The sequence below is a fragment of the Podarcis muralis genome, chromosome 16 (genome assembly GCF_964188315.1).
Source record: "Podarcis muralis chromosome 16, rPodMur119.hap1.1, whole genome shotgun sequence".
NCBI classification, from domain to species: Eukaryota; Metazoa; Chordata; class Lepidosauria; order Squamata; family Lacertidae; genus Podarcis; species Podarcis muralis.
Window position 1 is genome coordinate 3,782,241 of NC_135670.1, and position 22,797 is coordinate 3,805,037.

Consider the following 22,797-nt stretch of genomic DNA (forward strand, 5'->3'; position numbering starts at 1 on the left):
TTGCAATCAGTTTCGCCCCCTCCTCACTGTAATGTGTGGGTTTTCTTTGTTTTTTTCATGACCAATGCATTTTTAATGCTCCCTCTTCCCCAAGCTGAGCAGTTTTGTACGCATTTTTCCCCAGAGTTGGCGAAACTCTATTGCAAAATTCAGAGAAGCGTGGATTTCAAAGGATAGCTGTGCCACAGTTCACATATTGCTGTGAATTGGGCAAAGGCACATTAATATACCAAGCAAATAGAAATGTGCATTCAATTCCACATTACACTTCGCATTGAATGTGCATTCAATTCCACATTACGTTTTGCATCGAAATGTGCATTCAATTCCACATTACGTTTTGCATCGAAATGTGCATTCAATTCCACATTATGTTTCGCATTGAAATGTGCATTCAATTCCACATTACGTGTCGTATTGAAATGTGCATTCAATTCCACATTATGTTTCGTATTGAAATGTGCATTCAATTCCACATTATGTTTTGCATTGAAATGTGCATTCAATTCCACATTAAGTTTTGCATTGAAATGTGCATTCAATTCCACATTGTTTTGCATTGAAATCTGCATTCAATTCCACATTAAGTTTCGCATTGACATCTGCATTCAATTCCACATTAAGTTTTGCATTGAATGTGCATTCAATTCCACATTATGTTTCGCATCGAAATGTGCATTCAATTCCACATTAGGTTTTGCATCGAAATGTGCATTCAATTCCACATTATGTTTTGTATCGAAATGTGCATTCAATTCCACATTACGTTTCGCATCGAAATGTGCATTCAATTCCACATTATGTTTCGCATTGAAATGTGCATTCAATTCCACATTATGTTTTGCATTGAAATGTGCATTCAATTCCACATTAAGTTTTGCATTGAAATCTGCATTCAATTCCACATTAAGTTTCGCATTGACATCTGCATTCAATTCCACATTAAGTTTCACATTTCTCTAATTAAATGGGCATTAAAATTCACATTAAGATCGGCACTTCACACTGAGATATGCATTGGATTTGGCTTTAAGATTTGCAATTTGCCTTCAAATGTGCATCAAATTTTGCAATAGAATGCAGACCAAACCAAATTCTGCCCCCATCCCAACTGTTGACGCTCTGGAAGGAAACAGTGGCTGAGCTCCAATCCTGCAAGCTGAAGGCCTCAGGTTCAGCCCCATATATCTCCAAATTAAAGGATCGAAATAAAAGAGCAGGACTCACAGTGATGGGTTGTAGACGGACATCTCCTCCAGCAGCAAAGTCTCGACCGTGGAATTCTCAGTGGCGGCGGAAAGGACCTTCAGCACCGTGCCATCTTCTGAGCCCAGAAAGAGGACCGTGTAATTTCGAAAGGGGCCGGCCGTTGTGTCCACAGCCAGACGGGTCAGCTTGTACCTGGGAGGGGAATGGAAGGAGCCAGGAGAAAAGGCCACACTTTGTAGATTTTGCAAGGTGTTGCAAGGCTTGTTTTAAAGAACTTGCAAAGGGGACAAGGCTTTCAAAAGCTAGCAGTTCAGGTTGTACGATGCTTCATTAAAAAGAAGGTTTCGCATGAGAATTTTCCCAGCCGCTAGCTAGCAGCTCAGGTTCTGCAAAGCTTTTTTTAAAGGCGCTGGTTCACAAGGGGAGATTTCTGCCTAGCTAGCAGCTCAGGTTCTGCAAGGCTTGTTTTCAGGTGACCTCTTCCCTTCAACTAGCAGCTCAGGTTCTGCGCAGGTTGTCTTCCAAGAAAAGGAAAGCTCAGGTCTTGCAAAGCTTCCCCCAAAATGGCTACTATCAAGTGGAAAGCCAACCTCATTGGAAACAGAGCTAACTCAAGAGAAAGGAATTCAAAAGTATACCAGGAGCAGAGGGGGAAATTCAGCAGAACGGCACATGAGCTCCCAAACCTGGCTGTATCCATGACTGGCAAACATTTACCTGCTGGTGGTCTTCGTAAACCAGGGCTGCTCCATGACCGAGGGCACAGCTTCATCAAGGAGAGGAAAGGACTTGATGAAGCCAAGCATCTCGTCCGGGAAGCTGTTGGAGGTTTTGAAGCCCGACGCTTTTCCGATACCAGCACAGCAGCCCGGTCTGGAAGGGAAGTGCATTGGGAGATCAGGAGCCAAGACGGGGTGGGTGTTGTAGGAAAAAACAGATAAATTGAAGAACCACACACATATCTAACCTCCAAGCCCAACTCCTGCTTCTGCACACGGCAGATTTATACACACCCTGCCTACATGTTTGGACAATGAGGACTAGAATCTTGCTGTTTTATTTTAAATTGTGATGTGTGTGCAGGCCTGCGTGCATGTTTATGTGTGTGAGAGTGTCAACAACTATTTGAAATTTTGAGAGACAAGACTGATGGTGCATGTTCAGTTCTGGGCATGGCTGATTTCTTTACACTCCCTGCCTTCCGAACATTTATTTACAGTGGTACCTCGGGTTACATACGCTTCAGATTACAGATGCTTCAGGTTACAGACTCCGCTAACCCAGAAATACCACCTCGGGTTAAGAACTTTGCTTCAGGATGAGAACAGAAATCGTGCTCCAGCAGCGCGGCAGCAGCGGGAGGCCCCATTAGCTAAAGTGGTGCTTCAGGTTAAGAACAGTTTCAGGTTAAGAATGGACCTCCGGAACGAATTAAGTTCTTAACCTGAGGTACCACTGTACTTGTACCATGCAGCTTAAAAAAACTAACAAAAAACCCTGATCTTTGGGGGAATATATACAGTCATACCTCGGGTTGCGAACGCTGCGGGTTGCGAGTTTTCGGGTTACGGATGTGCCGAACCCAGAAGTACCGGAGTGGGTTACTTCCGGGTTTCGGCGCTTGTGCATGAGCAGAAGCACTAAATTGCGCTTTGTGCATGCGCAGAAGCTCTGAATCACATCATGCGTGTGAGCAGATGCGGCACTGCGGGTTGCGAACGTGCTTCCCACACGGATCACGTTCGCAACCCGAGGTTCCACTATATATATTCTCCTAGTAATGAAGTTCTGTAAACCAGAAAGTGAACAGCGCTGCTTACAATTATTTAAAAGAGTGGGAGAGGAGGTTAGCGACGGCTGAGGATGCAGTTTCAAAAACAGGTGCCATCTGCTCCTCAAATTCAATTTAAAAAAAAGGAAAAAAGGCCACGTGTACCAGAGAGAAATCTCTCTCTCTGCATTGCATGACAATCTGCACTACTCCGCCCCCACCCTAAAATTAAAGTTTGCTGCCCAGGTGACCGAAACTCTGCATGCTCTGCCCAAATGATGTGAAGAATTGCTACTGCTGCTTCTGCGACTCTGAGCAGCTAAGGACGTCAGGAGAGCTTGCGGGATCAGGCCCCTTCGAGTCCAGCATCCTGTTATCACAGTGGCCAAGAGGATGCCTTTTTGGGAGGAAACCTGCAAGGCAGGATTCGAACACAAGACCACTCTTGCCTCCTGCGGTTTCCAGCCACTGGTATTTAGAAGCAATTGCTGCTTCGACCGTTGAGTCAGACCATAGCCATGGAGGCTAGTAGCCATACCGGTAGCCTTCTCCTCCTCCCTGAATTTGTCCAATCCTCTTTTAAAGCCGTCCAATTTGGCTGCCATCACTGCCTGCCTCCTGTAGCAGCGAGTTCCACAGTTTAACGGCAAAGATTTCTGCAAGGGCTCCGGCTAATTTCGACCCCCAGCCCCTAGAAAACCTTATTTGCACCCTGCTCTACGCTTCTCAAATTTCGGCAGGCCTTCAAGCCTCCTTTCCCCCCGAACGACACGGCCAGGAGCTAGATGTTAGGGACTAGAAACCTGATCTGTTATTTTTAAAGATGAAAGCAGGGCGGTTGGCTGCCCTGTCCTGCCTAAGTCGGCTCGTCCTGTCAGGGTCGTTCCCAGCCCAGCTGCCGGCCCTGGCAAGGCCAGAAGGTGCAGAAAGTGACGGTGCAGCCCATCAACCTCACCTTCAGACACCTACAGAATAGGTCCAGAATTCAGGTGTGGCTGTACAAACAGGTGAACATGAGTACAGAAGGCTGTATTATTAGATTTGATGAATATATGGACTTGGTTCTGGATGATGCTGAGGAGATTCACTCCAAGACAAAATCAAGGGAACAGCTGGGTCGAATCATGTTAAAAGGAGACAATATTACTCTTCTACAGAGTGTTTCTAACTAGAAATAGCTATTGAGTCTGTTTTGCTTATTATTTTAATCTTTAAACCTATGGAAGAAAATATGCAGCGCTTTAATGGTATCACTCCCAATTCTACCGTTGGTGTCTGAAGAGTGTAGAATGAAGCCAGTTAATTAATTTGTGCTTGCATAATTTTGAATAACTTTTCTACATTGGTGCTGAATTGTAAGGTAAAGGTAAAGGCACCCCTGACCATTAGGTCCAGTCGTGACCGACTAGGGTTGCGGCGCTCATCTCACTTTATTGGGCAAGGGAGCCGGCGTACAGCTTCCGGGTCATGTGGCCAGCAGGACTAAGCCGCTTCTGGCGAACCAGAGCAGCGCACGGAAACGCCGTTTACCTTCCCGCCGGAGCGGTACCTATTTATCTACTTGCACTTTGACGTGCTTTTGAACTGCTAGGTTGGCAGGAGCTGGGACCGAGCAACGGGAGCTCAAACCGTAGCGGGGATTCGAACCGCCGACCTTCCGATCGGCAAGTCCTAGGCTCTGTGGTTTAACCCACAGTGCCACCCAGTTCTTTATAAATAAACCTTTTTGTTAGTACAAAAATTAATAATAATAAAGATGTAAGCAGGGTTTCTCAGAAAGGAGGAGAGGCAGAAAGGGAGAGAGGAGTGAAAGGGGGAGTGACCACCTTCCTTTGGCTCTCACCAGGGCCGTCTTAACCCGTAGGTGCTAGGGGTGCGGGGCACCCGGGCGCCGGGCTCTCGGGGGCGCCAGGCCGAGAGTCCGGGGCCCGAGAGTTCAGTTCAGGGAAGAGCCCGGCCGTCGGTCAGAGCGCCGCGACGGCCTCTTCTACTGCAGGCGGCTCTGCGGCGCGAGTTCGGGGGTGACCGAGCCAGCGAGACGCTGAGGTGGGCAGCTGGTTCCACCCTCCTGCGTGCCTGGGACTGGGCAACCGGGGGGGGGGGGCGCTGAGCAGATCTTTGCACCCCGAGCAACATGGTCCAGCTCCAGTCCCGAATCCAAGGGTTCTGCGAGGAGTCAGTCCAACAGGGCTGAGACAGGAAACCAGGCAAGGTCAGGCAAAGGATCACAGGCAGGTTTGGGCAAACAGCAACGTTGCTCCCACAACCTGGGGCGGGGTCCGACAGCCTTTTATCTCTGTCGGGGTAACGGCCAGTCCTGATCCCCTGGCGACTCACCTCCCTGTCTCGCTCAAAGGCGAGCACTCCTCCTGCAAGTACTCAGGTCCCTCCTTCTCTCAGACCTCAGTCTCTGCGGCTCAGGAGACGTTGGTGGGTTACTAGACCCAGAGGCCGCCTCAGCTTCTCCTGACCCAACCGGTAGTGGAGCAGCTGTAAGTGACGGCCCAGCTGGACGCAATGAGGTCATCCCTGCATCTGGAGCCAGGGCAGGATCAGGCCCCTGACTCGGCCCAGCTGGTGCTTGTTGCAGGGGAACCTGTGCAGACTGGGGCTCTTCAGAATCAGGCCCCAGGCTCGGTTCAGCTGCTGCCTGAGGCAAAGGATCCGGTGCGGACCGAGACTCCTCTGGTTCCGAGTCCGAACCCGAGTCCCAGGCCATCACACCAGCACTGCATATGCCTAAACCCTGCTCACATCTGGCATGAGGCCTGACAGAGATTAACCCCTGTGGGAATGCCACCCTTGACAAGGAAAAAGAGCTTCTCTGCCCCTGATCAGTCAGTTCCAGGGGTGGGTGGGCGGGTGGGCAGGGGTCTTTCCTACCTGGGCTGTGGTACTTTCTCCTCTGGGATGGGGGTCCAAGCCGCATCCACGTTCCTCTGCTCCTTGAACTTGCCGTTGAAGACCCTCTCTATTTCATCCATGTAGAAGGCGCAGACAGCTGAGCCCGTGATGCTGGATGCAGAGGAGAGAGCAAGAACAGGGCAATCGGTGAGGACTAGCAACTTGCGACGTCTTCCCCCCCCCCCATTTATATTTTACTACATTTCAAAAATTTCACATATGCACACAATAATGATTTCTTTTGTTTTGTCGACTTCCCACCCCGTTTTCCATGGTGTTTTGTTTTTTTAAAATTCCTCCCCCTTGCTTCACCCTGTCTTCTCTCTATCATAACCACAATACAATAACAATAATGTTTTAGGGAAGTTTTTAATGTCTGATGCTGTATTGTTTTTAGTATTCAGTTGGAAGCCGCCCAGAGTGGCTGGGGAAACCCAGCCAGATGGGTGGGGTATAAATAATTTATTATTATTATTATTATTATTATTATTATTATTATTATTATCATCATCATCATCATCATCATCATCATCATCTCTAACGCCTTCTGTAGCTCAGAGTTCGAATCCTGCTTGTGAATTCATCATGCTATAATGTTTCTTTAAATATTAAAAAAAGGAAAAAAGCTTCCAGTCTTCCACAATTAATCTTCATTAGGTTCTCTTATTTTGGCTAACTTTGCCAATTCTGCATAGCTCATCTCTCTAATTATCCATTCTTCTTCGGTGGAAATTTCTCCTTCCTTCCATTTTTGTGCATAAAGGATCCTAGCTGCTGTCGTTGCATGCATAAACCATCTGCCGTCTTTAGGAGGAAAAGCTCTCGGTCACAAATTCAATTTCCAGGAATGACCTGGGAACATCCCCTGGACAGCTGCTGCCAGTCAGTGTGGACAATATTGTTGTGATGGCCTGGGATTCCAATTCAGAGAGTGAACCGGAGGAATCCCAGCCGGCACAGGAGTCCCCGCCTCCAGGGCCGGCTGAACTGGGGCAGGGCCTTGATTCTGAGGAGCCTGCACCTGTGCCGGATCCTCAGGAGCAGGCACCAGGTGAATCCATTCTGGCTCCAGAGGTGGTTGAGGACTCAGTGCCTACAGGTGAGTCTCCCCCTGGGCCCAGTAACCCTTCAGCCTCTCCTGAACTGCAGAGGCTCAGGGCAGAGAGGCGAAGGGAACTGGTTTCTCCCAGGAGGAGTGCTCGCCTTAAGGCCAGGAGAGGCGGGGCTCCTGGGGGCCGGGACCGCCCCTGGCCTTAGAGAAGATAAAGGCCAGTCAGCCCGGTCCCAGGTTGCGGGAGCAACGTCGTCGCTGAGTACCTGCTCCTGTCCGGACCCAGACCTGACCCTCCAGTGTTCCTGTTCCCCGCCCGGCTTCCTGCTTCTGATCTTCGAGTGTCCCTGTCCCCGCCCGGCTTCCTGCTTCGGACCTCGCCTCGCACCTTGTGGACTATTTCCAGGCTAGTGACTCAGGACTGAACTTTGACTACAATAACAGTAACCTTCCCCCCGGGACCAGCACAATTGTGCTAGATGAACCAACGGTCCGTCTCCCTCTAAGGCAGCTCCCTATATCTCTCCGAAGCAAAGCAGCCTCATCTTGTCGCGTGTTACAGCCGCTAGGATGCAAACCTGCAGCTCAGGTCCTGCCAGAAAGACGAGATTTGCTACTGACGAAAGAAGAATGGAGGATGAAACTGATGGACTATGCAGAATTAGATAAGCTAACAGGAAGGATTTGAAGCCTGCGGGACCAGAGATTCTCATAGACTGGAGTAAATTTACGGACTATTTGAAAAGTACCGTATTTTTTGCTCTATAAGACTCACTTTTTCCCTCCTAAAAAGTAAGGGGAAATGTGTGTGCGTCTTATGGAGCGAATGCAGGCTGCGCAGCTATCCCAGAAGCCAGAACAGCAAGAGGGATTGCTGCTTTCACTGCGCAGCGATCCGTCTTGCTGTTCTGGCTTCTGAGATTCAGAATATTTTTTTTCTTGTTTTCCTCCTCCAAAAACTAGGTGCGTCTTGTGGTCTGGTGCATCTTATAGAGCGAAAAATACGGTAATTGTGATGAACAGATTACGCTAGTAAGTTTGCAAGAAGTTTGGTAAGGTGAATTATTTGAAATATTGCAAAAAAGACAATGAGATGAATTATTAGTTAAGGATAATCAAATGTAATATGGAAATTAAGAAATGCATAATAAGTGACAAAGAACGGAAAATTGTCAGAGGCGGTGATGGAAGTCCAAAATATTGCATAAGATGAGAAGTTAAGCTGTATGAATGTTGGAATTAATATGTTAAATTTTTTAAATAAAAATGTATATATAAAAAAAGAAAGACAAAATTTGCACAAGCCAGCGGCTCAGCAAAACTTACTGACCACCTGTCACATTTGTACCCTTCCTTTCCACCAAATGGTGGCTAATAGCGAGGAAGCCTATGTAAAAACAACGATCAGCTCAGGTTCTGCAAGGCTTATTTTAAGGCTGCTGGAAAAGAAGCAAGACTCATGCAAGCTAACAGCTCAGGTTCTGCAAGGCCCGTTTTAACCGCCTGAGCTCAGCGCAAGGCCCTTTAATTCCTTCTTGCCAAAAGAGAGAAGCGCTCAGGTTGGGCAAAGGGCATTTTAAGGACCCGGACAAGCTAGCAGCTCAGGTTCGGCAAAGTTTGGGGGAAGGCAAGGCTTTGCAGGGACGCGGGTGACGCTGTGGGTAAAAGCCTCAGCGCCTAGGACTTGCCGATCGAAAGGTCGGTGGTTCGAATCCCCGCGGCGGGGTGAGCTCCCGTTGCTCAGTCCCAGCGCCTGCTAACCTAGCAGTTCGAAAGCACCCCCGGGTGCAAGTAGATAAATAGGGACCGCTTACTAGCGGGAAGGTAAACGGCGTTTCCGTGTGCTGTGCTGGCTCGCCAGATGCAGTTTTGTCACGCTGGCCACGTGACCCGGAAGTGTCTGCGGACAGCGCTGGCCCTCGGCCTCTTAAGTGAGATGGGCGCACAACCCTAGAGTCTGTCAAGACTGGCCCGTACGGGCAGGGGTACCTTTACCTTTACCTTTAAGGCTTTGCAGCAGCGGTTACCTGTTGGACTGAGTGGCAAAGACCCCGAAGATGGCCGGCCGGCCGTTCACCTGCATCACGTCCGTCACAGCCTGAAGGACGTCGAAGTAGAAAAAGGAATCTCCAGGGACGGAGCAGTTGAGGCGAGCTTTGAGGAAGGAGGTCCAGTATTTTTCCAGCACTCGGGGAGAGCCCCCCATGTCGTTCTTGCACACCCGCCCCACCCGGGAGAAGATAACCTGGAATCGGAGACGGAGGGGAGAGAGATCAGGGCGGGTTGTTTTCCCAGAGGGATAAAATATATCTCTGCTGGAATAGCTAAACAATGAACCTTTGGATATTTAATAATGTTATCAAGTAGCTATTGCTGCTCATTAGGCTTCATTCGTCCCGTGTGCTATCATATCACAATCAAACAGCGTCATCATAAATTTGCTTTGATTTTATACTGTCATGATCCACCTTGTAATAAAGAACGCCCTCCCCCCCAATTTAATAGTCTATACATTTAATAAGGGGACGCGGGTGGCGCTGTGGGTTAAACCACAGAGCCTAGGACTTGCCAATCAGAAGGACGGCGGTTCGAATCCCCACGACGGGGTGAGCTCCCGTTGCTCGGTCCCTGCTCCTGCCAACCTAGCAGTTCAAAAGCACGTCAAAGTGCAAGTAGATAAATAGGTACCACTCCGGCGGGCAGGTAAATGGCATTTCCGTGCGCTGCTCTGGTTTCACCAGAAGCGGCTTAGTCATGCTGGCCACATGACCCGGAAGCTGTACGCCGGCTTCCTCGGCCAATAAAGCAAGATGAGCACCGCAACCCCAGAGTCAGCCACGACTGGACCTAATGATTTTTAACACTGGACCTAATGATTTTTAACACTGATTGGGAGCCGCCCAGAGTGGCTGGGGAAACTCAGCCAGATGGGCGGGGTATAAATAATAAATTATTATTATTATTATTATAATGGTTAGGGGTCCCTTTACCTTTTACATTTAATAAGCTACTGTATAAGACACACTTTTTTCTTCCTAAAAAGTAAGGGGAAATGTCTGTGCATCTTATGGAGCAAATGCGTGGTCCCTGGAGCTGAATTGTCCAGGGGCAAAAAGCAGATCATGCTTTTTTTTTTTTTTTGAAAGAGGGAAGGGGGTGTTGAAACAAAGCCACTGATCGTTTGCCGATCGGGGAGAGAGATAAGGGACGCTAGAGATAAAGGAGGCTGCCTGGGAGGGGGGAGGTAAAGACAGCAAACTTGCAAAGGGGGGAAACAGGAAGACTAAAGCAATAAGGAGAGAAATTAGAAGAAAAGGAGGAGCAAAAAACTGCTCCAGCTAAGGAGAAGACACTAAGGCGAACAAGGGAGCGTTGAAAGGAAACAGCTGATCGGTGGGATCGGAAGAGAGATAAGGGACGCTAGTGGAGGCTGCCTGGGAGGGGGGAGGTAAAAGCCCATGGATCCTCAGGATTTTTGCATTGGGTCACCCCAAATTCACCATCAGATCACATGTCTGTGGCCACAGCATGAACCACAAAAATCATACATCCACTGTTTCGTTCAGAATATTTTTTTTCTTGTTTTCCTCCTCTAAAACGGTCGGGTGCGTCTTATGGAGCGAAAAATACAGTAACACACCAATGCTCCCAGTTACAGGAACAGACTATTTCTCCCAACCAAATCTCCTAAAAATGCAGTAAGGTTCCAGACCTCATGGTCAGAATAAGAGAGGAAGCCACCTTATTTTGCATAATTACAGAGTTGGAAGAGACCCCAAGGGGGAATTTTTAAAATATTTAATTTTTTTTATTTGCTGCTTTTATATCCCACCCTTCCCCCCCCAAGAATTTTCTGTCTCCCCGCTTTATCCCCAAAACATCCCTGCTAGGTCGTCCTGCCCCAAAGTAACCCAGGGAGTGTCATGTCTGAATGGGGATATGAACCCGGGTTTCTCTCCCAGGTCTGACATCACAATAGTCTTACGGCAAAGCTACGCAATTCCCCCAGAGAGAAGAAGCCACGGCTGTTAAAAGCCACTCGAGGTTGGGGCCCGAGCATGTGGCCCTGTCGAACGCGCACACTCGAAACCCAGAAAACTCAAGCGCACTGTCTGCCATCTTGGATACTCCAGAAAACTCAAGCGCACTGTCCACCATCTTGGATACCCCAGAAAACTCATGCGCACTGTCTGCCATCTTGGATACCCCAGAAAACTCATGCGCGCTGTCCGCCATCTTGGATACCCCAGAAAACTCATGCGCGCTGTCCGCCATCTTGGATACCCCAGAAAACTCATGCGTGCAGTCCGCCATCTTGGATACCCCAGAAAACTCATGCGCGCTATCCACCATCTTGAATACTCACCCGTCCCAAAGTCGTGTATTCCATGGAGATCTCCCGGAAGAAGAAATAGACGTAATTGCCGTACTCGAGCGCATGCAGGAAATGTGGTTCTGGAGGGGGGAAAGTTGTTTTTAAAAACGTGGGCGCCTGGTGGTTTCTCAGTAGCGCCGGGCCGTCCCGCCAGACACCATTTCGTTTATCAAGGAAAAGGGAGCAGAAACCGAGCCGTTACCCCTGTTCTTCCCGCAGGAGACTTCGTTCATTTCCCCCTCCACCGCGCCATCTCCCCGCATATGCGCTGAGCGGCGCATGTTTCCCTCGCAGACGCATTTCCGCCAGAGAACCGCACTGCAAAATTTGGGATTTTTGGCCTTCCGGTTGGCAGACTGCTTCGGAAAGCGGAACTTGGGTCGGTTCCCCTTCCGTTGGCGAACCGAATCGAGCTCTTCCCCGTCACCTGAACTCGCTCCCCCTTTCGCCGTCTCCGGAACGAAAAAAGAGGACTCACTAATCGTATCTGTTGGTCACACTCTGCCACCAACAGTTCTCGCTGCACACACCCCCTCACCTCTCAGCCATTTGGAGTCGTATTTGACGGTCCTCAGCACCGGACTCCTCTCGCCCAGACTTCGGTAGATGACGGTGTCGCTGGCTTGGAAGTCTGCCACCGTGGCGGAATAGAGATTCCCTTCTGCGAAGGAGAGGAAAAAGAGGGAGGGGCACACCCCCAAATTTCCCATGAAGAAGAAGAAGAAGAGTTTGGATTTGATAGCCTGCTTTATCACTACCCTAAGGAGTCTCAAAGCAGCTAAAAATCTCCTTTCCCTTCCTCCCCCCCCCCCCCAACAAACACTCTGTGAGGTGAGTGGGGCTGAGAGACTTCAGAGAAGTGTGACCGGCCCAAGGTCACCCAGCAGCTGCAGGTGGAGGAGCAGGGATGCGAACCCGGTTCCCCAGATTACGAGTCCACCGCTCTTAACCACTACACCACACTGATTCCCATGAGGCTGCATTCAACCGTGCCATAACCCCAAGTTATTAACTCCTGTTATTAACTTCTTTCATAATATCAAAACAGAAGTGGGAACTTCAGCAAAGACGTTCAAAGGCACACAACATCACAAGCATGGGACCAAGCGGGAGCTGCAACCGAGTGTTGCAGCATAGAGAGAGCTTTTGTTCAGATGCTCCATTCAGATGCCACCTTGAGCTGCCTGAACATCATGTCAATGTAATGTTCTTTTTCAGGGTGGGGAGGAGACTTTTATTCCAAACCATGAGGACTAGAATCTTGCTTTTAGGGAATCTTTTTGGCCTGCCGGGCCAGATATTTTACCCTACACCCCACACCCCACCACGGACCAACTTTGACAGGTAGGTGGGACCACCACCCCTGTCCGTCACCTGCTGTCAGAATGATGCCAGGTGATTGACACCTGTCAAAGCACAAAAAGAGGTCGCTAAAAATGGAGTGTTTTCCCCCTTCGCAGAAAAAGCAGCTTGTATTCAAATGGAGCATCTTTTCCCTTTTTAAAAAAAATATGTATCTTTATTGACTTAAAATAAATAGATTTATGAAAAAACAGATGGACAAACGAGTAAACAAACAAACAAACAAAAACAAATAACAGAAGAAGCAAACAAACCACCACACTGTAAGATACAACAAGATTAATATAACTGTCATCGTATATACTCCTGGTACTGAAAGCAATTATAAAACTTATAAAGAAGAAAACTAAAAATGACTTCCACTTAATCTCACTGTTCTTTATCCATCCATTACTTTATACCGCACAGTTACATATTTCTTATACATTTTTTTCCTTCCGTAGAAATTTGCAGAGATCTTTGCACAATGCTTCCCAGAGCCCCTCACTAGCCAGATGTGGAAGTCCGGTGGGTCAAATTTAGCCGGTGGGCTGGAGGTTTCCCGTCTCATTTAGGGGGGGAAACCACAACTCACTCGGCATCTTTCAGGCAAGTCTAAGATCCCAAGGATGAACTCTTAAATATTCCATCCCACCTTTTTCTCCAAGGAGCTCAAAGTGGCGCACATGGTTATCTCTCTGTCCTCTTCACCCTCACAACAACCCTGCGGTATAGGTCACCACATTGAGCTTCATGATTTGAAACCTGGTCTCTCCTGTGTCCTTGTCATATACAGTCATACCTCGGGTTACAGACCCTTCAGGTTGCGTTTTTTCAGGTTACAGACCGCCGAAACCCAGAAGTACTGGAATGGGTTACTTCCGGTGGTCGTGCATGTGTATAAGCACTAAATCGTGCTTTGCGCATGCACAGAAGCACCGAATCGCAACCCAAGTATGCACAGACGCAGGTTGCGAACGCTGCGGGTTGTGAACGTGCATCCTGCATGGATCACGTCCGCAACCCGAGTGTCCACTGTACACTCTAACCACGACACCACACTGGCTTGAAGCTGGAGACCTGTAGTCCAGGTGGGACGCTGGTGGTGCTGTGGGTTAAACCACAGAGCCTAGGACTTGCCGATCAGAAGGTCGACGATTCGAATCCCTGCCACGGGGTGAGCTCCTGTTGCTCGGTCCCTGTTCCTGCCAACCTAGCAGTTCGAAAGCACAAAGTGCAAGTAGATAAATAGGTACCACTCGGGCGGGAAGGTAAACGGTGTTTCTGTGCGCTGCCCTGGTTCGCCAGAAGCGGCTTAGTCCTGCTGGCCACATGACCCAGAAGCTGTACGCCGGCTCCCATGGCCAGTAAAGCGAGATGAGCGCCGCAACCCCAGAGTCGGCCACGACTGGACCTAATGGTCAGGGGTCCCTTTACCTTTACTAGTCCAGGTACAAAAACACACACCCTGAAACGCACCGCACAAGTTTCAAAGATGTACCTGCGAAAAGCGCCACGTTGTTCTGCTTTGCGTCAAAGGGACACCGCGCTTGTCCGTTCAGCTCCTCCCCTTCCTGCTCCAAGTTGCTGATCTGGGGGCCACGGAAATGGGGGTGAATTTAGTCAAAGGCTGACACCCTAAGCCACAAACCCAAGAAAGATCCCCACACGCTCGGTTGCGCAGTGCCACAACGTCCCAGCACGATTCCACCCAATTTGCGACAGGAAGGTGTCTCCCTTTGCGGGTGAGGTCTCTTCCTTAGCGCAAGGGCCGCAATGACTGCTGAGGGCCGCATGCCAGAGGTAGGCGAGGCCAAAGGGGGTGGGACAAAACACATGCAAATTTCGCACGTGCAAATGCATTTGCAAATTTCACCGGTGTAAATTTCGGAAAGGCAAATCTCCCTGTTGTATGGCAGGTAGGGTTTCCATCTTGTCTTAAACCTATTTGTTGTTGCCGCGTTTAGTAATCTTATGCGTCAGTTGCCTTGAGGTGGTTTGTTAAGAAGGCGGTTAAATAAGCCCATGACAGTGAAATAAAATAAAATAATTAAAATAAAAAACAAAACAATAAAACAAAACAAAACAAATAAATTAAAAAACAAAACAAAAATAATTAAATTTAAAAACTAAACAATAAAACAAGTATATTACGTTACATTAGAAAACTAAACAAAACAAAAATAAATAAATAAAATTAAAAAACTAAAATAAAATAAAATAAAATAAAATAAAATAAAATAAAATAGGGGCTACTTTTGTCACCCTCTCACATCCCCTTCTCCATTCAGAAAAGCAAGAGGCATTATCAGATATTATCCAGCTGGTGAAAAACACTCTGGGAGGGTGTGGCTCAAGGTCAGTGGAGGGGCGTGGCTTGGTGACAGGGGGCGTGGCTAGAGGCGTTGCTAAGGAGAGTTCTTTGGAGCAGAGACAGGTGGCCGCATTTGGCCCCCGTGGGGTTATGGTTCCCGACCAACCCATCACCTGGTCCCAAACCAGCTCCATACCTTGTAGGTCCGGCACATGGGGTTGAAGGCATTTGTCCCACAGGCCAAGAGGGTTTCTTCGTTCTTCTGAACCAAGACTTTGATGTAGTTGTAACATTCATTCTGGAATCGGGGCAGAGCGAGAAAGGTCAAGGACTTACCCCAGAGTTGGGGGAACACTCAGAATAATTTTTTATTTTCATATTGTGATTTTATGTTGTAACTGCCCTGAGACCTGCGGGTATATTTAATAAATAAGTAAATAAAATAATAGAATAATAGAACCATAGAGTTGCAACCCCCTTCGGTGCCAGGAGGCGGTTGGAGGATGGATGGCGGCTAACAGATTGAGGTTGAATCCTGACAAGACAGAAGTACTGTTTTTGGGAGACAGGGGGCAGGCGGATGTGGGGGACTCCTTGGTCCTGAATGGGGTAACTGTGCCCCTGAAGGACCAGGTGCGCAGCCTGGGAGTCATTTTGGATTCACAGCTGTTCATGGAGGCGCAGGTCAATTCTGTGTCCAGGGCAGCTGTCTACCAGCTCCACCTGGTACGCAGGATGAGACCCTCCCTGCCCGCAGACTGCCTCGTCAGAGTGGTGCATGCTCTGGTTATCTCCCGCTTGGACTACTGCAATGCGCTCTACGTGGGGCTACCTTTGAAGGTGACCCGGAAACTGCAATTAATCCAGAATGTGACAGCTAGACTGGTGACTGGGAGCGGCCGCTGGGACCACATAACACCGGTTCTGAGAGATCTGCATTGCCTCCCAGTATGTTTCCAAGCACAGTTCAAAGCGTTGTGCTGTCCTTTAAAGCCCTAAACGGCCTTGGTCCAGTATACCTGAAGGAGCGTCTCCACCCCCATCATTCTACTCGGATACTGAGGTCCAGCTCCGAGGGCCTTCTGGCGGTTCCCTCCCTGCGAGAAGCTAAGCTACAGGGAACCAGGCAGAGGGCCTTCTCAGTGGTCGTGCCCGCCCTGTGGAAGGCCCTCCCACCAGATGGCAAAGAGATAAACAACTATCTGACATTCAGAAGACATCTTAAGGCAGCCCTGTTTAGGGAATATTTTAATATTTAATGCTGTACTGTTTTTAATACTTGAGTGGGAGCTGCCCAGAGTGGCTGGGGAAACTCAACCAGATGGCCGGGGTATAAATAATAAATAATAATAATAATAATAATAATAATAATAATAATAATTATTATTATTATTATTATTATTATTATTATTATTATTATTATTATTACTTCAGTGCAGATTTCTTTCACACCATGTGGAGCTCGAACCCACGACCCAGAGATGAAGCATCTCATGCTCTGCCCACTGAGCTTTCCCACCTCACACAGGCAAATGCCACTGTCAGTCCCAAGGATAATCAGGACACAGAAACGAATACAGATCCTAGAACCGAGACCCTTGCGGTTCTTACCCGGAGCTTTCCTCTCATTGCACAATTTTCCATGTCTTGCGTCTTCCATGTGAGGTGCTGAGGGTACGGTGGAGGAAAGAGAAATCAGAACAGGGCAATGGTTAGAGGGTGGTGAAATCGTGTTCTAGGTGATACATGATCTAGAACAAGCAAGGCAAGGGACTGGTTCTCAACGTTGCAGACATTTCGCAGAATTCTTTCTAGGTAGTATGCTCTTCTCAGTGAAAGAGCGGTACGAGGCAACACACAAAAGATCCCACTGAGAATGTGGTCTAGGTTCCTCATAGCAACAATGGCAGGTTCTAGGTAGCACAACTAGGTTCTAGGTAGCTGGACTATAAAGAAGGCTGATCGCCGAAGAATTGATGCTTTTGAATTCTGCTGCTGGAGGAGACTCTTGAGAGTCCCATGGACTGCAAGAAGATCCAACCTCTCCATTCTGAAGGAAATCAGCCCTGAGTGCTCACTGGAAGGACAGATCCTGAAGCTGAGGCTCCAAGACTTTGGCCACCTCATGAGAAGAGAAGACTCCCTGGAAAAGACCCTGATGCTGGGAAAGATGGAGGGCGCAAGGAGAAGGGGACGACAGAGGACGAGATGGTGGGACAGTGTTCTCGAAGAGACCAGCATGAGTTTGACCAAATTGTGGGAGGCAGTGGAAGACAGGAGGGACTGGCGTGCTCTGGTCCAGGGGGTCACGAAGAGGCAGACACAACTAAACGACTAAACAACAACAGGTAGCACAACCAGGTCTTAAACCATTGGGTTAAAAAACAACAACTCACCCTTTTTGGAGAGAAGTCGTCTTTGGTCCGTCGGAGATCAAAGGCATAGACGTGGTCTCTGATGGCCGGCAGGGTGGTAGGGAGAAAAAAGAGAAAGAGATAAATAATTTCCTCACTTGTACAACTCAAGCACTGCTGAGGAAGGTAAAAGGTGAGAGCCACTTTGCATGTGAACAGTCTGGGATCCGGTAGGTCCTCCATCTTGGAATCTCTGTATCCTGACTTTATTACGGCTTCTGCTGGTCCATGGCTGGTTCTCAGCATCAAAGGGCAAGATCCTAGCTCAGACCAGATCCCGGGACCTCAAACGTTGGAAATGCAAACAGAAGAAAAGAAAGAGTGTTGGAGATGTGAAAGAGAAGCTCCGTTCTATCATATGTGGTGGGATTGTAAGAAGGTAAAATCCTACTGGGAAATGATATACAATGAATTGAAGAAAATGTTAAAAATAACTTTTGTAAAAAAAAACCAGAAGCCTTTTTATTAGGTAATTTAGGTCAAGACATACCAAAAGAAATGGGGACTTTATTTGTGTATGTCACTACAGCAGCAAGAATGTTGATTGCACAAAATTGGAAGACTGGAGAAATACCAACTAAAGAACAATGGCAAGAGATGCAGAACTGGCAAAAATGACAGAAAGACTAAGAGAGAAAGACAACAGAGCTTTTGAGAAAGATTGGGAACCATTCACACTATATTTGCAGAATATAAGGCAATAGACTTGATGGCAGGATTTAAATAAACATCCACATTATCAGCATCAGAAAATGTTTGGAAGATAGTGAAAATGATGGTGTATTTAATTTTATTTTTATGTTTTTAAGGTGTGATGTTATGTGATTAATAAATTTTTCTGTTGAGAGATAGCAAAGCGGGTGAGAATAGAAACAAACCAGAAATACAAGTTGGGGGAGGGGAAGGAGGGAGGAATATATAGTAAATTTGAGATGTATGTAATGAATGAAAAATGAATAAAATAAAATAAAATAAAATAAAATAAGGAAACGCAAACACAATGGCCGCCAACACCACCTTCCCTGCCCTGTCACTTACCGCGCGGCAATGAAAAGGGTTTGGTTGAGTCTCAGCATGCTCTGGAAATCCAGGCCTAGCTGGGCAGTGTCATTGTCCCCTGCGAGGCCACGGAAAACAGGGTACTGGGATGTTCCTGGTGGGTAGAGAAAGAAAGAATGCCCTATTAGAAAAGAAAAGGCCTCCTTCTACAGGAAAAGCATCCTCGGGGCCAGTTCTCCCCTCTTCCCTCCATTCTCTCCAGTCAAGGGAGGAGGGGGGAAGCAACACCTGTTGAACACCTGCCTGCCTGTTAGAAAGACTGCTAACTTCCTTAGGAGACGCACCTTCAAACAGAGCCAATAGTTTTCCCATCCTCCATTCCCTCCAGTCAAGGGAGGGTGGGGGAAGCAACACCTGTTGAATACCTGTCTGCCTGTTAGAAAGACTGCTTCCTTCTTCCTTCCTTAGGAGACACACCTTTAAACAGAGCCAATTGTTTTTTTACTCCCCAATCCCTCTGCTCAAGGGAGGATGGGGGAGCAACACCTGTTGAATACCTGCCTGCCCTGGTTTCACTGTGCAAATAGTTTGAAAGCGGGCTGCACACTCACCTGCCCTGCCGACGGTGCTGAGCGGAGTCAAATCCTTAGGGAAGGAAGTCGCAGACGCCAGGAAGAATAAAAGGGCAGGCTGGAGGAAGGGAAGGATCATTCTCAGGACTTTCCCGTGAGGAGAGGAGAAGCGAGGGAGGCGGGTCCTAGGAGCGAAACATGCTTCCCTTGGCAGGCCCTGGAAGACAGCAGGAAAGAGGAGGGTTAATAATAATAATAATAATAATAATAATAATAAATTTTATTTACAGTGGTACCTCGCAAGACGAATGCCTCGCAAGACAAAAAACTCGCTAGATGAAAGGGTTTTTGGTTTTTTGAGCTGCTTCGCAAGACGATTTTCCCTATGGGCTTGCTTCGCAAGACGGAAACGTCTTGCAAGTTTGTTTCCTTTTTCTTAACACCGTTAATACAGTCGCGACTTGACTTCGAGGAGCAACTCATAGCACGCGGTGTGGTAGCCTTTTTTGAGGTTTTTAAAGACTTTGGTGATTTTTGAAGCTTTTCCAAAACTTTCCCGACACCGTGCTTCGCAAGACGGAAAAAATCGCAAGACGACAAAACTCGCGGAACGAATTAATTTCGTCTTGCAAGGCACCACTGTATATCCTGCCCTCCCCAGCCAAGACCGGAATCAGGGCGGCTAACACCTGATATAAAAACCAATTGATTGAAATACAACTTAAAAACAAGATTAAAATACAACATTAAAATACAGCCTCATTTCACCGGAAACTCAAAACTTTTCGGGGGATGAAAACGTCAAATCTTCACCAAGGCTAACTATCCAGACTGGCCAGAAAAAAAGCCAGGGAAGTCCCCAAATAGAAGTTCCATCACAGGAGCAGAAAGGAATGGGTTCCAAAATCTGTTTTCTTTTTTAAAAACCTCCCTCCCCATTTATTTTGGAGGAATGAATTATCTATACTTAAAAACAAAAACCATTGCAACCTCCCACCTCAAATTTCACCAATAGTTCCCACACCAAATTCAACAGATTTTTTTTTTTTGTAGCTTTAAAATCTGTGTGTTTTTTTTTAAAAAAAATCTATTATTTCCCTATTTTGGAGGAATGACTGCTATTTGCATTTTAAAAAACAACTGCAGGGTAGACGGGTCTTCAGCCCAAATGGTCCCCACACCAAATTTAGTGGAGATACTTCTTTTTCTAAAGTTTTAGTGCATTTTTTAAAACACAAAACACATTTTTTTTGCACATTTTTTAAAACACATTGCACGTACTTTTGTAAACCAAGAAATTTTAAATAAAAAATTGGGGGGGGGGGGAGAGATATAGCAGCGAGAGAGTTTCCTATCTCCTTTCTTTTCTTCTAATTTCTCTCTTGTTATTAGACCTTTTAGATTCGTCCGTTCTTTTTATTTTATCATGGGAAATTTCAATAAAACTGGATTCCCAGCAAAAATTCATGCAGGCAAAAATTCATGCAGGCATGTGCGTATTAGGAGAGATTTGCGGATATATTTTCACGAGGATTAAAAAAACCACAACTTTTCCAGAGTGATGTATGATTGCTAATAGGTGGAATGAATGAATGAATTTTATTATTTCGGTCACAGACCAGTTCCAGCCCACATACAAAATCAAAGAAGTCATAAAACATGATAGGGATACATTTGAATTTGCAATTAGGTATAACAGGGACAATACAGTTAACAATACAATACAGTTAAAAATATATAAATATATATAAATTAAAACTTAGCTAATAGGAGGAACAGCCCAAACGTCAGAAATTAGGTGGCAACGATTGGATAAAATAAGTTCAGACATTGATATATCGGCCCATTCCTCTCCAACTGCAGTCAAGCTGTGGGAAGGTAAATGAACTCTGTGCATGCTCAGATGCACCCAACACACTTGCTGGAGCAGAGCTGAAAAACTGAAACAGCTTTTTGGGGGCAGGGAGGATGAACCCACAGATTTTGGGGGGCAGCTGCGGCTGCAATCGAGCCCCCTAAAATTTTCCTGCCTACCTGGAAAGAAAGGCAGGTGCAAAGTCTGTTAAGAGAGCCTCAACACTCACAGAACCAAACACTATAAATATCTAAGGTTTGCCCCCCCTGATTCGTTTAGTGAATTAACAGTGTGTACAATTAGTCTATTTCTGAAAGCGCAGCCACGAATCGGCGTAGGACAGCTGGCGTCCTGGATCGGATTGCAGTGGAAATCCCCTTCCCCAGAAAGGAAGGAAACAAGCTCCACCCCCCAAAAAAATATTTTGGGGAAATGGGGACATCATCCCCGAGCCCTAGAAGTCAGATTGTGTGGGGAAGGCTGGAAAAGGCAAGGATCAATTAAGGCTCGTAGCGTCTCTCTCTTTTAAGTTCCCTCAACTTTTCTTATATACATTGTATGTCTATAAATAGTTATTTCCTTAAACAAACAAGGCAATTGCAAATCAGCACCTCCAACACATAAGCAACAGGTGTAAATTGGCATTCCCATTGCTATTACGCTATGCTATGGTTTTCCCAGTTGTGATGTATGGAAGTGAGAGCTGGACCATAAAGAAGGCTGATCGCCGAAGAATGGATGCTTTTGAATTCTGCTGCTGGAGGAGACTCTTGAGAGTCCCATGGACTGCAAGAAGATCAAACCTCTCCATTCTGAAGGAAATCAGCCCTGAGTGCTCACTGGAAGGACAGATCCTGAAGCTGAGGCTCCAAGACTTTGGCCACCTCCTGAGAAGAGAAGACTCCCTGGAAAAGACCCTGATGTTGGGAAAGATGGAGGGCACAAGGAGAAGGGGATGACGGAGGACGAGATGGTGGGACAGTGTTCTCGAAGCTACCAGCATGAGTTTGTCCAGCTTTTTGGGGGCAGGGTATAAATAATAAAATTAATGATAAAATTGTTGTTGTTGTTGTTTGAGAATACGATGTTCCTATCTTCATTGGAGAAATGTTGGAGGGTATGTAATAATAATAATAATAATAATAATAATAATAATAATAATAATACAGCCATCAGTTTTTCAGAGTATAATTCCTCTCCCAAGTTATCGCTCATCTTTTTTTGTAAAGACTACAATGCACAGGCCATCGGCAGAGAAAACAAACAAGCTCTTATTCTCCGCAGCTCCCAGTACTAAATAATTGGCAACTGTGGCATGGACGAAGCTCTTATTACATACAGGCCTTGCGCTAAATAATTAGCATTTATAGTATTATGAAGCTCTCGTTACTTGCAGCTCCATAATAACAAATCAGCACATTTATCGTATTTATGGAGCGCTGTTTCTGTACAGCTCCTAGCACAGAGTAATAATGGGCACGTCTAGCATTTAAACACTTTTTGCTTCCCTCTCCAAGCGCTTAATAATTGGTTAGCTTTTATGAAGCAGTGATTATTACAGAAATTACAGGCTGCTTGATAGCCTGCGCCTCTCTGAGAGGTTTGCAGACCATAAGATAATTATTTTTAAAAAGTCGAAGTGGAAATCAACAAATCAAAGTAACAGAATTGTGTAAAACCCGCAATAAAACCAGCAGCGATGACTATAAAAATCAAATCACATTTCCTACATGGGGATTTCACTTTCCGGACAAACCTATAATGAAACGAAGGGAAAGCATCATCTAAATATTCAGTTCACTGGGTTCGATACCAGCAGAGCGAGAAGCACAGAATTATCTAGGATTTATTACAGCGCAGGCTGAAATTCACAGGATCGGACGAAGTTTCTTACTGGTGCCAAACTGTTAAGACTTCATCCGAAAAGGTTCTACTCAGAGTAGGACTCTAGGCTATCCATTTCAAGCCATCTAGCCTCATCTTTTCTTAGCT

At 46.8% G+C, this 22,797-nt stretch overlaps 1 protein-coding gene and 1 pseudogene across 3 annotated transcripts in view; one reads left to right on the top strand and one right to left on the bottom strand.

Annotated features, from left to right (window-relative positions):
- SEMA6C (semaphorin 6C) overlaps positions 1-19,175 on the bottom strand; it is a 56,149-nt gene extending 36,974 nt beyond the window's left edge. For all 3 annotated transcript variants that reach the window (XM_077920798.1, XM_028709528.2, XM_028709527.2), the window contains exons 1-12: positions 18,990-19,175; positions 18,418-18,532; positions 17,362-17,419; positions 16,577-16,633; positions 15,162-15,263; positions 14,153-14,243; positions 11,849-11,971; positions 11,302-11,390; positions 8,963-9,180; positions 5,864-5,995; positions 1,927-2,082; positions 1,228-1,401 (exon numbers count right to left, since the gene is read on the bottom strand). In XM_077920798.1, coding sequence (XP_077776924.1) covers positions 1,228-1,401; positions 1,927-2,082; positions 5,864-5,995; positions 8,963-9,180; positions 11,302-11,390; positions 11,849-11,971; positions 14,153-14,243; positions 15,162-15,263; positions 16,577-16,633; positions 17,362-17,419; positions 18,418-18,532; positions 18,990-19,089 — 1,415 coding nt within the window. In that variant the 5' untranslated portion in view covers positions 19,090-19,175. The remainder of the gene's footprint in view (positions 1-1,227; positions 1,402-1,926; positions 2,083-5,863; positions 5,996-8,962; positions 9,181-11,301; positions 11,391-11,848; positions 11,972-14,152; positions 14,244-15,161; positions 15,264-16,576; positions 16,634-17,361; positions 17,420-18,417; positions 18,533-18,989) is intronic.
- Positions 2,893-4,211, top strand: LOC144325848 (small nuclear ribonucleoprotein E pseudogene; annotated as a pseudogene).
- Positions 19,176-22,797: the final 3,622 nt, after the last annotated feature.